Below are 16,534 nucleotides of genomic sequence, written 5' to 3'. Positions count from 1 at the left end.
GTTGGTAATTTTGAGAAAAGAGCAGATTTTAAAAATGAGTGGAGGTTTGCAAGAGGTTGAAATGATGTGGTGGTGGGAAGGATCCAGTAGGTATATGGAGATTGGAGGAAGATGGAAGAGATGAATGGAAGGGCTCTTTGCAGAAGGTATAGGACATTCTCAAATAAAGGCAAAAATGATATGAGCGTGTCAGCTTTTAGCCTAGAGCAAAGGTGATTTAAGAGCATGATGTTGAGAGACTTTGAGCTATATACTAGAAGTAGAGCTCAAAGGATGGCCTCTTTTCTCTGGTCATGCTCTGAGAAGAGCCAGAAGGGTATTTGACAGTATTGGGGAGAGTACACTAGAAAAATGAATTAGTGTAGAATAGAAAGATTTCAATGCCATAGTAAGGGCTCATTTGCAGTGAACACATTTTAGTAGACGCAGTCAGCAGAGTTTGATTTCCTCAGTTGTCTTTCAGTAGCATATGAACGTGAGCAGAGAAGGCTCTTTTTTGGGTTTTTCTAGATATGAGCACAAAGGTGGCATGCAGCTTGACAGAAAAAGACCCTGTGTGGTTAAACAAGATTGTTTATGGTGGGGAATGAGGTCAGAAGAGTATGGTTAGGTAAAGGAATCTCCTGCTAGAGGACCAGAGTTAGGAGTTGTGGTCAGAACAAATAAATGGTAAACACTTAGATTGGAAGGCTAGACTGTGCACCTCTGAGGATTAACTCCTTGGAGGAGTTCTGTTTTGTGAACATCAGCTAGAAATACCTAGTAGGCAAGTAGTGAAATAAAAATGGAGCTTAGGAGGACTGGGGTTGCTTGATATATGCTGCTTGAATCTGGTTAGGTTAATTTAAGCTATTCTTTGAACTATAGACATGCAATATATCACTAGGTCCTTATTGAAAACCTTTCCGACTTGGTATGACTTGCCAGAACCTTCTGTTCTGTCTGCATAACTTTCAAAAACAGGGTCATTTATATGCCATGATAAGGCAATTAAATAGTATCATGGAATTTAGAGATGGAAGGGAATTTATGAATAATTCCAGTTGAATCTTTTTCAAAGATGAGGAAACCCAGGTCCAGATGGAGTGACCTACCCAAACTTATAAAGGAAATATAACGCAGAGATAGAACTCATATTGAGAGCTTCTCACTTTAAGGGCAGCATACTTTCCATAACTTAACACAATTTTAGTGGTGGAAAATTAGATAGCAATGTTTAACAAAATATAATATGCCCTACCTTTCCTTACTATTTATTTTTGGTCTCCTCAGAGTCTCTTTGTGGAGTAATCAGTGTTTTTGCTGTATTTCAAATTAGCAATGTGGAAAACAGAAGAAGTAATAGATGAATGGGAATTGGCACTAATAAATTTAGGTGTAGGGGCGGCTAGGTGGTGCAGTAGATAGAGCACCAGCCCTGGAGTCAGGAGTACCTGAGTTCAAATCCAGTCTCAGACACTTAATAATTACCTAGCTGGGTGGCCTTGGGCAAGCCACTTGACCCCATCACCTTGCAAAAAAGCCCCTATAAACAAACAAATAAGTAAATAATAAATTTAGGTGTGTCCAACAGAATTTATTTGGTGCTAATGATTTTAAAAATTATATACAAGGTGTACTTTAGAACTTTTAGAATTTCTCTTTGTGTTTGTATTTTTAGAACCTGAAATACATGGATGGGGCAGGTGCTGTGATGAACATTTTAAGATAAATTTTTTGATTTAAGATACGTTTAAAATTTACTATGTTAACTTGCATTCTGAAAATTTTTAATGAAATTATAAACAGATGTTTTCAACTGAAACAATATAGAAATTGTTCATAATACATATTTCAAGTAACTTATAGATTGATTTTTTTAGTTAGAAAAATTGCATCATTCAGTTAGAATTTAGGAAATGTTATTTTTGTCAAGTAGTCTTTAAATATAAAATTTAATGATTCAAAAATTGTTTTCATCTTTTTTTAATCTTATTAGCATCTTTTTTTCTCTATTTGTAGCTTACCAAGTTAACTTTTTTGTAACTTTGTTTTAAATATTTAGTTCAATTTGAATGCTTGGTAAATGTAAATTAATAATTTCATCATTAGTGTTTAGAGAACACTTAACTGACGTAAATTGGTAATATTTTCTTTGGAGAGATTTGCTTTTGTCCTAAAACCAGAATACCTTAGGCTAAAAGTGTTATTGAAGCACTGCTGCTTCTCAAAGTTTACAAATTATGTACAAATGTGAGTCAGGAATATCCCAGGATATTGTTCACTGAAATTTGTAGTAATAAATTGGACATATTTTTCTTCAGGTGCTCTGGGTTGTTGTGTTTTCTAGAGTCTTCCCTCCACCAGGAAAATGTTGTATTTTCATTCCCTTTTCTATTAATAATAATAATGTATTATTGAATGCTTTTGAGTATCTTAAACTATATAGAAGTTTGTGAAAATGGGTGCTCGACCTCATCTTCAAAGTTGTATTTTGCACCTCGTTAAGGCCACAAAAAAGAGCCTATTGTCTTATTAAAGTGTCAAAATGTATTAATGGAGCTGTTGTGGAAATATGTGAAGGGTCTACTTGGGACCTTATATTTTAGTTGGTCAAATTTCATGGGGTTTGTTATATGTGTGCACGAGTGTGCTTTTAAAATGATTGCTAAATCTTCATTTGCAGTTTTAACAAATGGGGGAAACTATAATATCAAGTTGTTAGATGGGTTTTATCAGGAAAGTTGGATGTTATCTTTTGTGTTGTTACTTTTATGCAAGATGGAGTATGATCAAAAAAGCATGGTTCGTGATTCTTTTGAGTGAATGCAGCCAGGAAATTGAGAGGCCAAGGGTTTTTATTTCAAAGTTTGTTTTGGTGATGGCATTAAATACGTACCAGGTAATGAAATCCAATTACTATATTAAATTTCATCACTTGTTTTTTAGGTATTCCAATAACTGTACCACCTCCAGGTAAAACCTTTTTTCATGTTTTCTACATCATTGTTAATAAACATGAAATTTCACGCATGTAGTTACAGAAGGGACAGTGGTGATGTGGTTAGCATATGGAATAGGCTATTGAGATATCAAGGTCCTATTTTCAGCTCTGCCTTTGCTTCATTCCAGTACTGATTCAGAAAACTACATTTAGTTTTCTCTTACCACTTGTCTTACCCATTGATATAGCAACAAATATTCTATAGGTGAAAGGAATCTGTTAAAATCATCACCAAACTAATTCATAAAAATCTTGAAGACTCAGGTTACTAGGAAATAAATACTATGATTCTATTAAGAACAAGTCTTCTCAGACTAACAATTTTCTTCTGTAAGAAAGTGACTTACCTGGAAAACTGAAAGAAACAGATGTAATCTTATCTTTATCTTACTCTCGATTCTTATTTTTATCCCACTGGAATTTTCATCTATATACTGGGATAATATGGTCTCAACCACACAACTAAACTATTGGATGGATGCTCAACTGGTTGGATAGTTGTATTCACAGTGATTATCAGTTGATCAGTGTTGGAAGAGTATGATATACAGGGTTTGGTCCTTGACCCAGAGTTGTTGGTGGTTTTTTCTTTTTTTAAATAATTTTCATCTGTGGCCTTGATAATGAGGGCAGTGAGCATGTTTGTTAAGTTTATTTAAAAGTCAAATGGAGTGGAAAATATGGGATAATAATCAGTACTTGGAAGGATGGAACTAAATTTCAAATTGACCTTTAAAAATGGAAGAATCAATAACAGGCTGAGAATGAAATTTAGTAAGAGTAAGTGCCAAATATTACACAGACACATGGTTAGAGAATGACTGGCTATGTATGAGTAATGAGTATGGCAGAAATATTTATCATAGTGGTTGACAAGGAATAATAATTGGTGTGTCATGATAGTTTTTAAAAGCAGTATCAGTATATATATATATATATATGAATAATGAAGTAATTCCATTATATTCAGCATTTTGCAGACTCTTAATACATTAATTATGGATCCCCAAACTGAGATGGAGCAAAAGAGGACATGGTGACTTGAGGAAATTTGAAGGAGAACCTCAAAAATGTTTAAATTAGTCCTTCAAAAAAAGGTTAAAAGAATATGAGATCTCTTAACCTGTAACAGAAGGGTAAGGAGAGCTTTAATAATAATCTTCACATATATGAAGAATAATTAGAAGATAACTGCCTGTACCCTGTCTTCATTAGTGATAGTCTAAGGAAGTGGTCTAAAACTAACATGAGAAATTTAATATATAACATATTTCCTAACAAGGGGTTTGTTAAAATAGGGATGGGCTGCCACAGAAAGTTAAGGAACCTCCTTTTTAGGAAGTCTTTAAAAAGTTTTCTTTTTATGGAATTGTATAATATAGTTCTTTCAGAAATGGGGAATTTAGACTAGTGCAAGGTCCTTTTAGTCCTGTGATTTTTTTTTTTAAGTATTTCATTTAGGTATTGTAATAAATAACTACAAATAAAGCTATTCCATCAGGGGTACATAATGGTGCAAATTTCTTTCTAAACTAAAGTAAAAGCTACATTGTTTTACTTTTTTTTAAAAATAAATTAGTTCCTTTGGATTGTGCTATCAGCCTTAAGTGCTTTAGATCTTTGCTGGTAATATATTTATAAATTAAGACATTTAAAGTAAATTCTGACATATCTAAACTTCTCAGATTATTTTTTTAAAGTAGTAAATATTTCTTTGCTTATGTTTAATCTAAAATATCAGAAAAATAGTAGATGTCTGGTATGAAGTAGACTTTTTTTAATGTTTTATATATGAAAAAGGTAAGGCATTGAAATTGACTTTGTCAGACTATTAAAATGGGCTATGTGTGGTGCTGAAAATAAGACCGGGTCTCCTGACTCTCAAATAGTGTTTTATGTTCTAGACAATACTACTTTATGAGATGTTAGAAGTGCCTTTTTTTTAAAATTCAGGGGTTCTTTTTGCTGTCCAGTACAGATAATAGAAGAATATTTGTTTCCAGAAATGTTGAATAATGAATTCAATAACTTAATTTTAACTCCTTTCATCATATATTGACACCCTATTAATTAGGTTTTTTTTTTATTTTATGATTGAATACAGGTTTTCCTCCTCCCCCAGGAGCTCCTCCTCCATCTCTTATACCAACAATAGAAAGGTAAAGTAGAATGAATTGTATGAATTACTAGTTGATGACTGATGGCCATTGGCAGACTGGGTTTTATCAAAACCTTTCTAAATCCTGGAAATTGATTTTTAAAGAATTTTTCTTACCTAAAATACTAGTTATCTTTATATGCAAATACCTATTAACAGTAAGTTTTATACATTTATTTAAAAGAATTAGACCCACAAACACACACCAAAGTTCCAGAAAAAATCACAAAATATTATTATTATTAAGATTTAATAATATTGCATTGAATTTGACAAGTATATCATTTAAAGTTTTCTCAGTTCCTGATTTAAATACTATTCTTATTACTATAATCTATGCCTAATGGAAGTGTTGAGAGGAAGCATTAGCATACACTGAACCATTAAGAAAGGCACTGACCTAGTTAGTAGCATCAATCCTTTACTTTATAAAAAGAGAGATTTATCAGATAAAAGCAAGCATAAATGGAAATGCTGCTATTCCTCTCCTAATTTGTTTTTATTGATTCCTTAACACAGACTGGGTCTCCAAACTGTTTCTGAAACAGGAGCTAGGTAATGAGAAGTTTTCTTGGAGAAAATAAGTACTTTGTTTGAAAAGGTTCTAGAGATAAAATATTTAGTGCTTAATTCGGTTGAGTGGGCCTAGTTAAAGTTTTCCACAGCAATATGGCACCTTAATGCTAAGGAACCCAACTGTAAGAAATAGACCCTGTATCCTGCGGTAACATTGTATCAACTAATTTGTTTAGATCCTGTAGAACAAAACTATATGTCTGTGATTATAATGATTTAGATGTATTTCTATATTTTAAGTACCACAAATTAAAAGGCATTTAGTTGACGTAGAAAATTTTTGCTTTATGCCTATTGAGCATAAATATTTCCAGAACACAATTTTCATTAACCTGTCCTTCAGCTGTCAATTTTCAAATCAGTGAATGAGACTCTAGTTTATTACACTAACAAAAGTCATAGTCAGTTGTAGGTGGGAACTATGGGAAGAGAAGATTTGTGCAAGCTTTTAGTTATTAGATCCTTATTTTCAAGTACACAGAACTTAATTCTGAAGACTAACTGCTTTCAAGCTCTGTGCAGTATTGGGTGCTAAAAGGATCTTTTCCCCCCTTAAATAATAATTCTTCTATATAAAATATGTTGTTGCTTTTAGTTTTTGCAAGGCAATAGGGTTAAGTGACTTGTTCACGGTCACACAGCTAAGTAAATATTATTAACTCAGGTCCTTCTGATTGGAGAACTGGTGCTCTATCTACTGGCCAGCTAGCTGCCCTGTAAAATATGTTTCTGAGACAAAATATGACATTTGAAAAATGATGGGTAAAATATGAGGCCTGGGGAGAAGCATTATAATTAGAAATCTCAATCATTAATATGTAAATAGGCATTTTTCAATTTGTTGAAAGAAATATTTTCTAGTAAGGAGATTTCTCCCCTTAGCAAGGCTGCTTAGTGTATTAGATAGATAGATAGCATGATGGATTTGGAATCAGAAACTGAATTTAAATCTAGGCCCTGATATTTAGTAGGTGTGTGATCCTGGGCAAGTCACTTGACCTCTCTCAGTCTCAGAATAGCTTTGTGTTTTTGTATATTTTAATATTTAGCAAATCATATTTTTTAGTGAGATTAACTGGTATTTGAAGATTTAAAAAACAAATTGGAAGATTAAATCCTTGTGTTAAATATTTCCAATAAATATTTGATGTTAAAATTCTTTTGTTTCTTTTAGTTTTATATCTTGACTTTAAATCAAAGTTAATGATACTTAAAAAATTAATATGAATATATTGAAATTAGTGATTTTTTTCCACTAGTGGACATTCTTCGGGATATGATAGTCGTTCTGCTCGTGCATTTCCATATGGCAATGGTAAGTTTATTAGTTTTCTAAGATTTAATTTGAAATGTTCAAAGACTTAAAAAACTATAAATAAACTATAAAAACTAAAAAAGTTTCCATTATATGAGGCCATATTGCACAAAGAAGTGTAAAGAACATTGAACTAAGATGAAAATATATTTACATAGTTATCTAACATGTTAGGTAATAAAATGCTTTCAGTTTAAGCACAATATGTCACTCGAGTGTGGTTCCTGCCAAATGGGCAAATGACATTTGGGATATAATTGTCAACAACTTTGTATAAATAAAGCTAATTATTTACTTTTGATAAAAAGTAAACTATTCGTAAAGTTTCTGAAGAAAAGTATGTAAAGTGAAATAAGGCAGAAAAAAGAATGTTGGAACAGTGTTGTGGACGTCTTTAAGGGACATCCTAAGTTTCCATTTTAGTCAGTAAGATTACTCTGTGCCTGGCACTGTAATTGTAGCAAACTAAGGGTACAAAAACAGGAACAGCATCTTTATTCGAGGAACCTTTAATCTAATGGGATGCCAAGTAAACTGATATTTACAATAGGCTCTGTCTAGGATAAATTGGACATAATTAACAAAAAGAAGGCATTATGTTTAGGAAGCTTGGCAAAAGATTTCCTATAGAAGATGATATTTTAATTGGGGCTTGAAGGAAACCAAGAGGAGCTGATGAAAAGGGAGATTGCCTCAGCCAGAGGGAGAAAGGCTGGGGGGAAATACCCAGCAAAGAGGTCAGTGTCTGGTTCAAAGAGTACATGATGAGAGTAAGGTGTAAGAAAACTAGAAAGATGTTGGCAGAGGAGGAGATACTAGACTTTGAAGGGCTTTGAATACCCAAAGGCAGGTTTTATATTTGTTCCTGGAGGTGATAAGGAACCACTGGAATTTAATGAAGGCTTGCTATGCTTAGACCTGTGTGGTAGAAAAGTCATTCTAGTAACTGAATGAAGGATAGATTGTAGTAAAGGAAAAACTTAAGGCCAAACCATCAGGGTTCTATCATAATAGTTTAGGTGTGAGGTAACGAGGGCCTGTGAACTTGTTTTTTAAACTATTTTGATAACCACATTTCTATAATTGAAGTTCAAGCTGTCAATCTCAAATTAACAGTATATGTCCTTGACAATGAACAGTAAATAACAATACAACAAATATGTTCTTATTAATCACTTCTCAACAGTTTTACTTAACCATTTTTAGAAATTTACTTTGTAAAGAGGTTGTGTTTTGTTGAAATATGTCAACAATAATGAAAGTGGACTATTGAAATAAGAGGTAATCATAAATTCTGCCTGACATAATTCACCAGTTCTCTAGCTTCCTTAATATCTCAGTGATCCCAGTCAGTTCTCAGGTAGAACAGGTATAAATGTGCATTGGTAAACAGGATTTGTTCACCAGTAATCCCTTAAACAGTGAAATCACGAATCTGGTTCTCTTAAAATGTATTATATGTTAAGTAACTTTGACTCAGTGAGAATACTCTTCCAAGTTGGATATTTTTTTCAAATCCTATATTGCTTTTGTGATTTTACTTTCTTTCTTGCTCTTCTTCATCCTGCAGTTCTGCTCTCCTTGCCTTGAGTCCTCATGGTCTTTAGAAAAATCTATTTTTTTAATCAAGGCCTTCAATCCATTCATCTAAATTATTGTAAAAATGTCAGTTATTGTAACTGTTTGAACAGCTGTGTCTCTTTGACTCTGGCCACAACCTTGTGCCTTTTCTTTCTTTAGCTTCAAAGATTACCTCTGCTAAACTCTAAACACATTCCTATTTCCATATACACCCTTTTCCATTCATTGCCATTGAAATTTTGCTAATCTATTCTTGATTTTTTTATTGAGTTGTGAATAAGATTACTTTTATTTTTAATTCATTTTCAGAAAGAATGCTTTGAAATTTAAGCCAAATTCCTCTCTGACTTTTTGACATTCCGTCACCCCCAATATAAACTTCTTTATAAAAATCATTTTTTTATTTCCTTGAAACATTTTATTGTAATGGAGCAAGCACTAGACTTGCAGTCAAGAAAACTGAATTTTGAATTGGAAGTCCAATACTAATAAGTTGTTTGACCTTTATCAAATTTCATAACTTCTTTTTCCTTTCATCAGGAAGATGGTGATAATATTTGCTCTATATGTCTTATAGTATGTGGCTGTAAGAAAAGATCTTTTACAAACCTTAAAGTATTATAAATGTGAGTTTGCATTCCCACTTTAGAATTATTAGTCCTTAATTTGTTTTTCACTTGACTCTTTGTTTTTTGACTATATCCTTCCTCCCAATTCAGTGAACCTTCCTTTGAAACAAAAAAATTGAAGAAAAAAACAGCTTAGCAAAATCAACTAACAAGTCAATGGTTTTGGTTTCTAATAATAAATCCTAAGCGGTTTTTATACTTTTTCATAAATTTCTCCTTTCTTGAATTTAACTGTCTTTTCTAGGACCTTCATCCAAGGATTTAACCTAGAGTTTATCTCCTTCAACTGCTAGTGCTCTCCTCCTCCAATCTTAGCTTAATTTTTCATATGCATTTTTATATACCTCTGGGTGGTATGTGTTTGTCATTTCATTGGACCTCAATTTTCTTAGTTGTGAAATGGAAGTATTGGACAAAATAAACTTTAAAGGTCTTGCCTTCCTGAATCTGTTATCCCATGTTTAATCAGTTAGCTTTTCTTAGATGCCTATCATTGTGTAAGGTGCTGGGGATACAAAGGGGATGGGGGATGGAAATTGGCCTTGTCCAGGATGCACTGATAATGATTACAGATCTGTATTGAAATCCAAGTTTTTTGACTCCCATCTCCAGTGAAATTTAATGCCTTAATTTTTCACTATGTTATCATGAGTTGAGTAAATATAATAGATCATATTGTATTATCTAATTTTTTGTTTAGCAGTAGAGATTTGGGGAATGTAGGGAAAGAGAATGATTTAGAGTTGGGAGAACCTGGATTTGACTCCCATTTCATATAGTTAATAACTGTTTGACTCCTGCAAGTATCCTTATCTAAACTCATGGGAAATAATATTGAATTAGGTAGGTATTTCTTATGACTAGCCTTCCCCTCCCCCATAAAAGCATTATGTTGACTTGTCCTTTTACTTGAAGATTTCAAAATACTAGAATCTTAGTATCTGAGTTAGAAAGACTGTCAAAATGATTTATTTCTAATCTCTTTAATGATTTCTTTTTTTTTTATTTTATTTAAGGCAGTGGGGTTAAGTGATTTGCTCAAGGTCACACAACTAGGCAATTATCAAGTGTCCGAGGCCGTATTTGAACTCAGGTCCTCCTGATTCCAGGGCCCGTGCTCTATCCACTATGCCACCTACCTGCCCTTTATGATTTATTTCTAATCAACTTATTTTGTTAAAAAAATTAAAGGATAGGGAAATTTATCTTCTCTGAGATAAATTATCTAGGGATAGAGAAAAGATTAGAACTTAAGAACCTCCCCTGAGTTATGCCCCTATCTGTGGGAGATGTTAAATTAGGGCTTCTTTTAAAGATCCAAAGAATTTTAAAGCATTTGGCTTGGTTTGCATATTTGTGCATGCATTTATTTTTAAAGCTAATGGAGAGATTATCTCTTTTATAGTTATCCATTGCAGTCAAGACACAAGTTGGGTTATAAATTTCAAATTCGGTACTTCCAAAAGAAATTTATGTAAATTTTTCCATCAGTCCCTCTCTCCCTGAGCCTTAACACTTCTAAGAGTATTTTTGTTCTCATCATTTATGATGAGGAATTTATGAATCCCTTCATAAGCAACCTGCAACTATAGAAATAAAGATCTAAAACAGGAGGGGACCCTGGAGACATTTTAGTCCTACTCTTCTTTTGACAGGAAATGCTTTAGGGAGTAAGAGTGACTTGCCAAGTTGAGGCATGTACTTTCTTGAAATTTGACTTCATTTGTTAGAGGTCTATGATTGTTCTTTTGTTCAGTTCTCTTTCCATTGTACTATGCTGTTTCCTTTCATGAACTACAGTACTTTCTCAACCCATTACCTCTACTTTGCCTCCTTTCCAATCTCACGTCATAAAAATCTCTTGCACCTTTGTCCCATTGTTGCTCATTCCTTGCCAAACCTCACTCCTGAATTATATCCACCATCTGTTGCTTGTCATAGAAATCACTATCCAACTCCTCTGTTGCCACTTATGCCCTTTTGAGCAGAGAAGCAGTTAAATGCCCAAGGATCCTAGTAAAAATTTGTTTGACTAACCTTACTGGTCCCCTCACTTCAGCAAGGAAATCCTTTTAACCCTTACTTATTGGTCTCCTGGACACCCCCCTTCTCCCCATTCCTCAAAGCTATTCTAAACCTTTGCTTCCTACCCCCCCCACATCTGCTTGAAAACTTTTGCATAAACTTTGTTTTGCTTTGTTTTTTTCCCCACAGAGTAGAATTGTTATTCAAAAGTTTAAGGTATAAGTGAAACATATCCTAAACTTGGGTTTCAGGAAGAGGGGTGTGTATTTTTAATTATATCATTGATTTTTCATACCTGACCCTCACCAAATCTACTACTCAGGGGGTATTTTGTATCACCAAATTAAAAAAAGTTTAAAAGCACCTAAAATCTCAACCATATCTGATAGTATATGAAGTACTTCATACCTGTGGTGCCTTCTCCTCCAGGTCTCCCATGATAAAAAGAACCACAGCTTGGTCATTATCATTTGCTTAGACTAATGTTAGTGATTTTTTGGTAAATGCCCATGATTACTCAAGGATCCTGTTGCCATATGAATTTCAGAACATGATTTAAATTGTTGTTATATTAAAATTGAAATTTTAGAACTTAGCCAAAAAAGTACAACTTATTTAGAAAAACTCCTTAGTTAATTTTTTTGTAATTATAACTAGATAGAGTTCAAATTATTTCTCTAACAGCACATGCAAGCTGTCTATTATGTAATGGTGTGTTCAGTAAACTTGTTGGCAAACAGCTGTAACCATCTGCTTTGGAGTTTAGAATTAGATTTTAATCTTCCATGGCCCCGTTTTATAAATATTTGTGTTACTATGAAAAGATAGGTGTTTTACACATACACACATTTATATGTGTGCTTATGTACACGTGTGTTGTGTGTGTGTGTATATATATATCATGTTATCTGTGACTATTGGTTATTATAATGAAATTAGCTGAAAGAATCATTGTTAAAAGTATATCTAGATCTATCTACATTGGCCTAGTTGAATAATTATGGGCAGTTTTCTTTAAAGAAAGGGACACTAAAGGTTTTTTTATGACCTGATTGAAAAAAATAAATTAATGCTTGAAAAGTTATTTTGTGGATGTAAAATAGAGAACTCCAAGAGCTGTTATTTGTCAAAATGGGGTTAAGTGGCTTGCCCAAGGCCACACAGCTAGGTAATTATTAAGTGTCTGAGGTCAGATTTGAACTCAGGTACTCCTGACTCCTGGGCCAGTGCTCTATCCACTGTACCACCCAGCCGCCCCAACAGGAATTTTTAAAACTAAAAACCATCTGCACAGAAAAGTAAAATTAAAACCAAAGTACATTCAGGAGTCAGAAGATCATTCTTAGCAAATAGAATGATCAGGTTAATTACATATTATAATTTGTTTACATCATAAACATATTTAAGTGCATTAAACATTATATACATTTTCATTTCAGAATAAATAAATACTTTTGAATTTTGCTTTGGTTATGTTTTTGCTGATATTTAACTGAAAGGATAATAATGTATTTTTTCTAAATAGCTTAACTTTTATGATTGGGGTTTTTTAAAATTAAATTTGTTATTTAAACATTCACATCTTTTAGAAAGGGATATGTGTGTGTGTGTGTGTGTGTGTATTCAGAGATAGACATTTTCTCAGCTTTTGATTTGCCATCAGGTTTATAGAATTTAGTAATAACATAAGCATGCTATACAAAGCCAATACCTATAAAGTTGGAGGTTGAGTGATATAGTTCAGTAGTTTTATTATACCACAGAGTGGACAAGTCTCTACTATAATAAAGCTTATCATAAGCATTTGTGGTTGGGGTTTTTTTCCCTCTACAAATGATATCCTACTATCAGGTAGTGTAATACTTTAATATTTAAAGATTCATAATATTATTATTCCTACTACTTCCTCTATACCATAGAACACTAACCCAATGTAGAACTTTGAAGGTAGACTTTGGGACTTAACTGTGTCTGAAAAAGACGATAGCCAAATGGGTGCTGTATCTCTTCAAATCTAAAAAGACTGAATCTTACATGACAGATTACACTTGTATGTTCTTCATTTTATAAATGAAGATAGTAAAGATTATCACTTTTCCGGAAGTAGAGGAATTGAAATTTGAATCTGGCCTTCTGATTACAAATCTAGAGTTCTTTTCAATTAGATAATCTCTTACCTTGAGGATTCTCCTAGATAACATTAGTTTGTAGAACCTTCATTTGGTACCTCCATCAGGGTATAAAATAATCTTTTCTTTAGAATTCAGTTAAAATAAAATTAAACATATATAAGAGTAACATGGTGGGGGGAGATTTCCAGGATTCTGGAAAACCTAGAGTGGTCAGGAAATTGCAACAGAGACAATAAACAAATTGAAAAACAGGCTCTTTTGAGAAAGATTAAGGTATTTGGGCTGATTCTGTGAGAAAAAAAGGACAGAAGACAGTTTAACGAAAAGCAATGAAAAGCAAATCAGCTACTATGTTAATGAACTGAATATAGAGTAGTTAGATTAAATTAGAATGGAAAGAATTCTATGATTGTGAATGATCGAATATACTTCCCAGAAACTTGTCCATTTTTTTCATTCTTTGCAAAACTGATATTGGCAGCCTTTAATCATTAGGTATTTATTAAGCATCTACTATGTGTTATTATTCTGGGTGTTAAGGCAAAAAATAAAGTATTCCCTATATAGAGGGAACTCACCTTCTATGGGAAGGCAAGGAGTACACATATAAATATATATTTTTCCTTTTCTTCTAGACTTGTCATTTTTTTTAAAAAATCTTTTTTCTCCCAATTATTTGCAAAGATAGTTTTCAATATTCATCCTTTTGCAACATTTTGAGTTCCATATTTTTCTACCACTCTTCCATTGCCTTCTCTTCCCCCTCTCCATTGCAATGAGCAATCTGTACATGTATAATTCTGGTTAACATATTTCTATATTAGTCATGTTGTGAAAGAAGAATTCGAATTAAGGGAAAAATAACTATGAGAAAGAAAGAAAAAACATAAAGAAGTTTTAAAAGGGGAACATAGTATGTTCTATTCTGCATTCAGACGCCATAGTTGTGTGTTGGCATTATCTGGTTGTTTGGATGGCATTATCCGTAGCAGGTTTCTCAGGATTGTCCTTGATCTTTGAACTACTGAGAGGAGTGGAGTCCATCATAGTTGATTGTCTCACAATGTTGCTGTTAATGTGTACAATATTCTTCTGGTTCTGCGCACTTCACTCAGCATCAGTTCATGCAAGTCCCATGCTTTTCTAAAGTTCAACCACTCTTGATATTTTTTTGTTTTTATTTTTTGCTTTTGGGTTGTTTTTTTTTTTTTGTGGTAAGGCAGTGGATTAAGTAACTTGCCCAAGGTCACACAACTAGGTGATTATTAGTGTCTGAGACCAGATTTGAACTCATCTGACTGTCCCCACCTAGCTACTCCCATTCATGATTTATAGAACAATAGTATTCTTATCACATTCATACACCATAACCATCAGCCATTCCTCAACTAATGGGCAACCCCTCTTTGCCACCATGCAAAGAGCTTCTTTAAATATTTTTGTACATATGGGTCTTTACCCCTTTTCCATGATCTCTTTGGGATACAGACTAAGTGGTGATTTTGCTGGATCAAAGGATATGTACAGTGTTATTGCCCTTTAGGCATAGTTCCAAATTGTTCTCCAGAATGATTAGATCAGTTCATAAGGCCAACTACAGTGTATTAGTGTCCCAGTTTTCCCACATCCCCTCCCAAACAGTGATCACTTTCCTTTTTTTGACCTGTCATTTCATTGATATAACATTTCTGTTAGGAATTCCCAGTGAGGAAACTTACTCTATCAGTCTAGGTCTACAAATGTTCTGCGGTTTTTAATTTTAGAGAATTGTCTAGGGCACTCAGTAGTTAAGTACCTTGCTTAATTTACCAGGTACAGTATATGGTAGAGACCTGAACACTCAAGTCTTCCTGAATCTAAAGCCATTCTTGACTAACTATTTTGATTTGCTTTCCCCATACAAAATATAATTAAAATAAGTACAGGTTATTTTGAATGTGAGGTCATTTTGAAGGGGGGGGTGGAGCAGGGGGGAAGGTTCAGTCAGGAAAGGACTCATTGTTTGAGCTAAATGGGGAAGGAATCTAGGGATTCTAAGAAGAGGGAGATTGGTAAAGGGATGCCTTCCAGGCATTAGGAATAGTCCATATAAAGAAATAGCTCCAAGGTGGAATAACATGTGTGAAGATCAGTAAGGAAGCTGGTTTGGTTGCTCCCAAAGAATTCATGAAGAGGAATAATATATAAATTGGAACAGGTTGTAAAAGACTTGAAACACTTGAGGAGTTAAGAGTTTAGCGTGCCACTGCAACTTCTTGAACAGGTGCTGACATGATCATCACATCACATTAGTACTTAATCATTATCCCTTTAGAAGATCCATCAGAAAGGAAAGACTTTTAAGGCAGATAAATCAATTAGGTTATTTCAAGTATTTTTGGCAAAAAGGAGTGCTTTGAATAGTTTTCATGGAAGTTAGGGACACTGAAGAATGACAAAAAAGATCATCAGATTTAGCATCTAAGATCAATTTGTAACTTTTTTGCATAGAACTGAGAATATTCTCAAGGAATGTGCCTATGAAAAAGAAGAATGATATAGGAAAATAATTTGAGAAGATTGTAGAGATTCTGAAAAGAAGTGCAGAGATTGGCCTGCATCAGAAAGAATCTTGTTGAAATTAGATAACAAATTTCTAGTGGATCTGACGGCACAGTTGCCTTTCATTCTCAAGCCCAGTCTAACATCACACAATAGGAACAGAGCTAGCAGGAGATGGGAGTAATTACAGGGTTGATATTAGGCAAGTCATGAATAAGGGGGCAAGAAATATGAGAGTCTACAGCAATGTAAAGTTGAACTAGATGACTTAAGTTTGGGAAGCAGGAAGGAAATTGAAGCAATGAAGGAGGAAATAATTGGGAGGAATAAAACATAGATGAAATTCTAGGAAAACATGGTTTGGTAAAGAAGCTTCAGTTAATTTCATCATGAAAATGGAATACTTGTTGAATGATGAGAAATCATGCAATTCATTCTGCCTCCCCTGTTAGTAAAATAACAAGTGTCAGGATGGCAAAGAAAACTGAGCCAGTTACTAATCTCCTTAAGAAAGCAATGAGCGTGATCTGGAGACAAATGCTTCCACAGTTTGCATTGAGTAATATATCTCAGGAGAGTGAATCTTAAAAAGAG

At 33.5% G+C, this 16,534-nt stretch overlaps 1 protein-coding gene across 9 annotated transcripts in view; it reads left to right on the top strand.

Annotated features, from left to right (window-relative positions):
* Window positions 1-16,534, top strand: part of FIP1L1 (factor interacting with PAPOLA and CPSF1) — a 100,561-nt gene that overhangs the window by 58,042 nt on the left and 25,985 nt on the right. For 5 of the 9 annotated variants that reach the window (XM_074229427.1, XM_074229431.1, XM_074229433.1 and 2 more), the window contains 3 exons: window positions 2,929-2,955; window positions 5,088-5,142; window positions 6,977-7,032. In XM_074229427.1, the coding sequence (XP_074085528.1) occupies window positions 2,929-2,955; window positions 5,088-5,142; window positions 6,977-7,032 (138 nt within the window). The remainder of the gene's footprint in view (window positions 1-2,928; window positions 2,956-5,087; window positions 5,143-6,976; window positions 7,033-16,534) is intronic. The other 4 variants (XM_074229432.1, XM_074229434.1, XM_074229428.1 and 1 more) reach the window with 1 other exon arrangement.

Source organism: Macrotis lagotis, chromosome 3 (genome assembly GCF_037893015.1).
Source record: "Macrotis lagotis isolate mMagLag1 chromosome 3, bilby.v1.9.chrom.fasta, whole genome shotgun sequence".
NCBI classification, from domain to species: domain Eukaryota; kingdom Metazoa; phylum Chordata; class Mammalia; order Peramelemorphia; family Peramelidae; genus Macrotis; species Macrotis lagotis.
The sequence above is the reverse complement of the archived record's forward strand: the minus strand, read 5'-3'. Positions and strand labels throughout refer to the sequence as shown.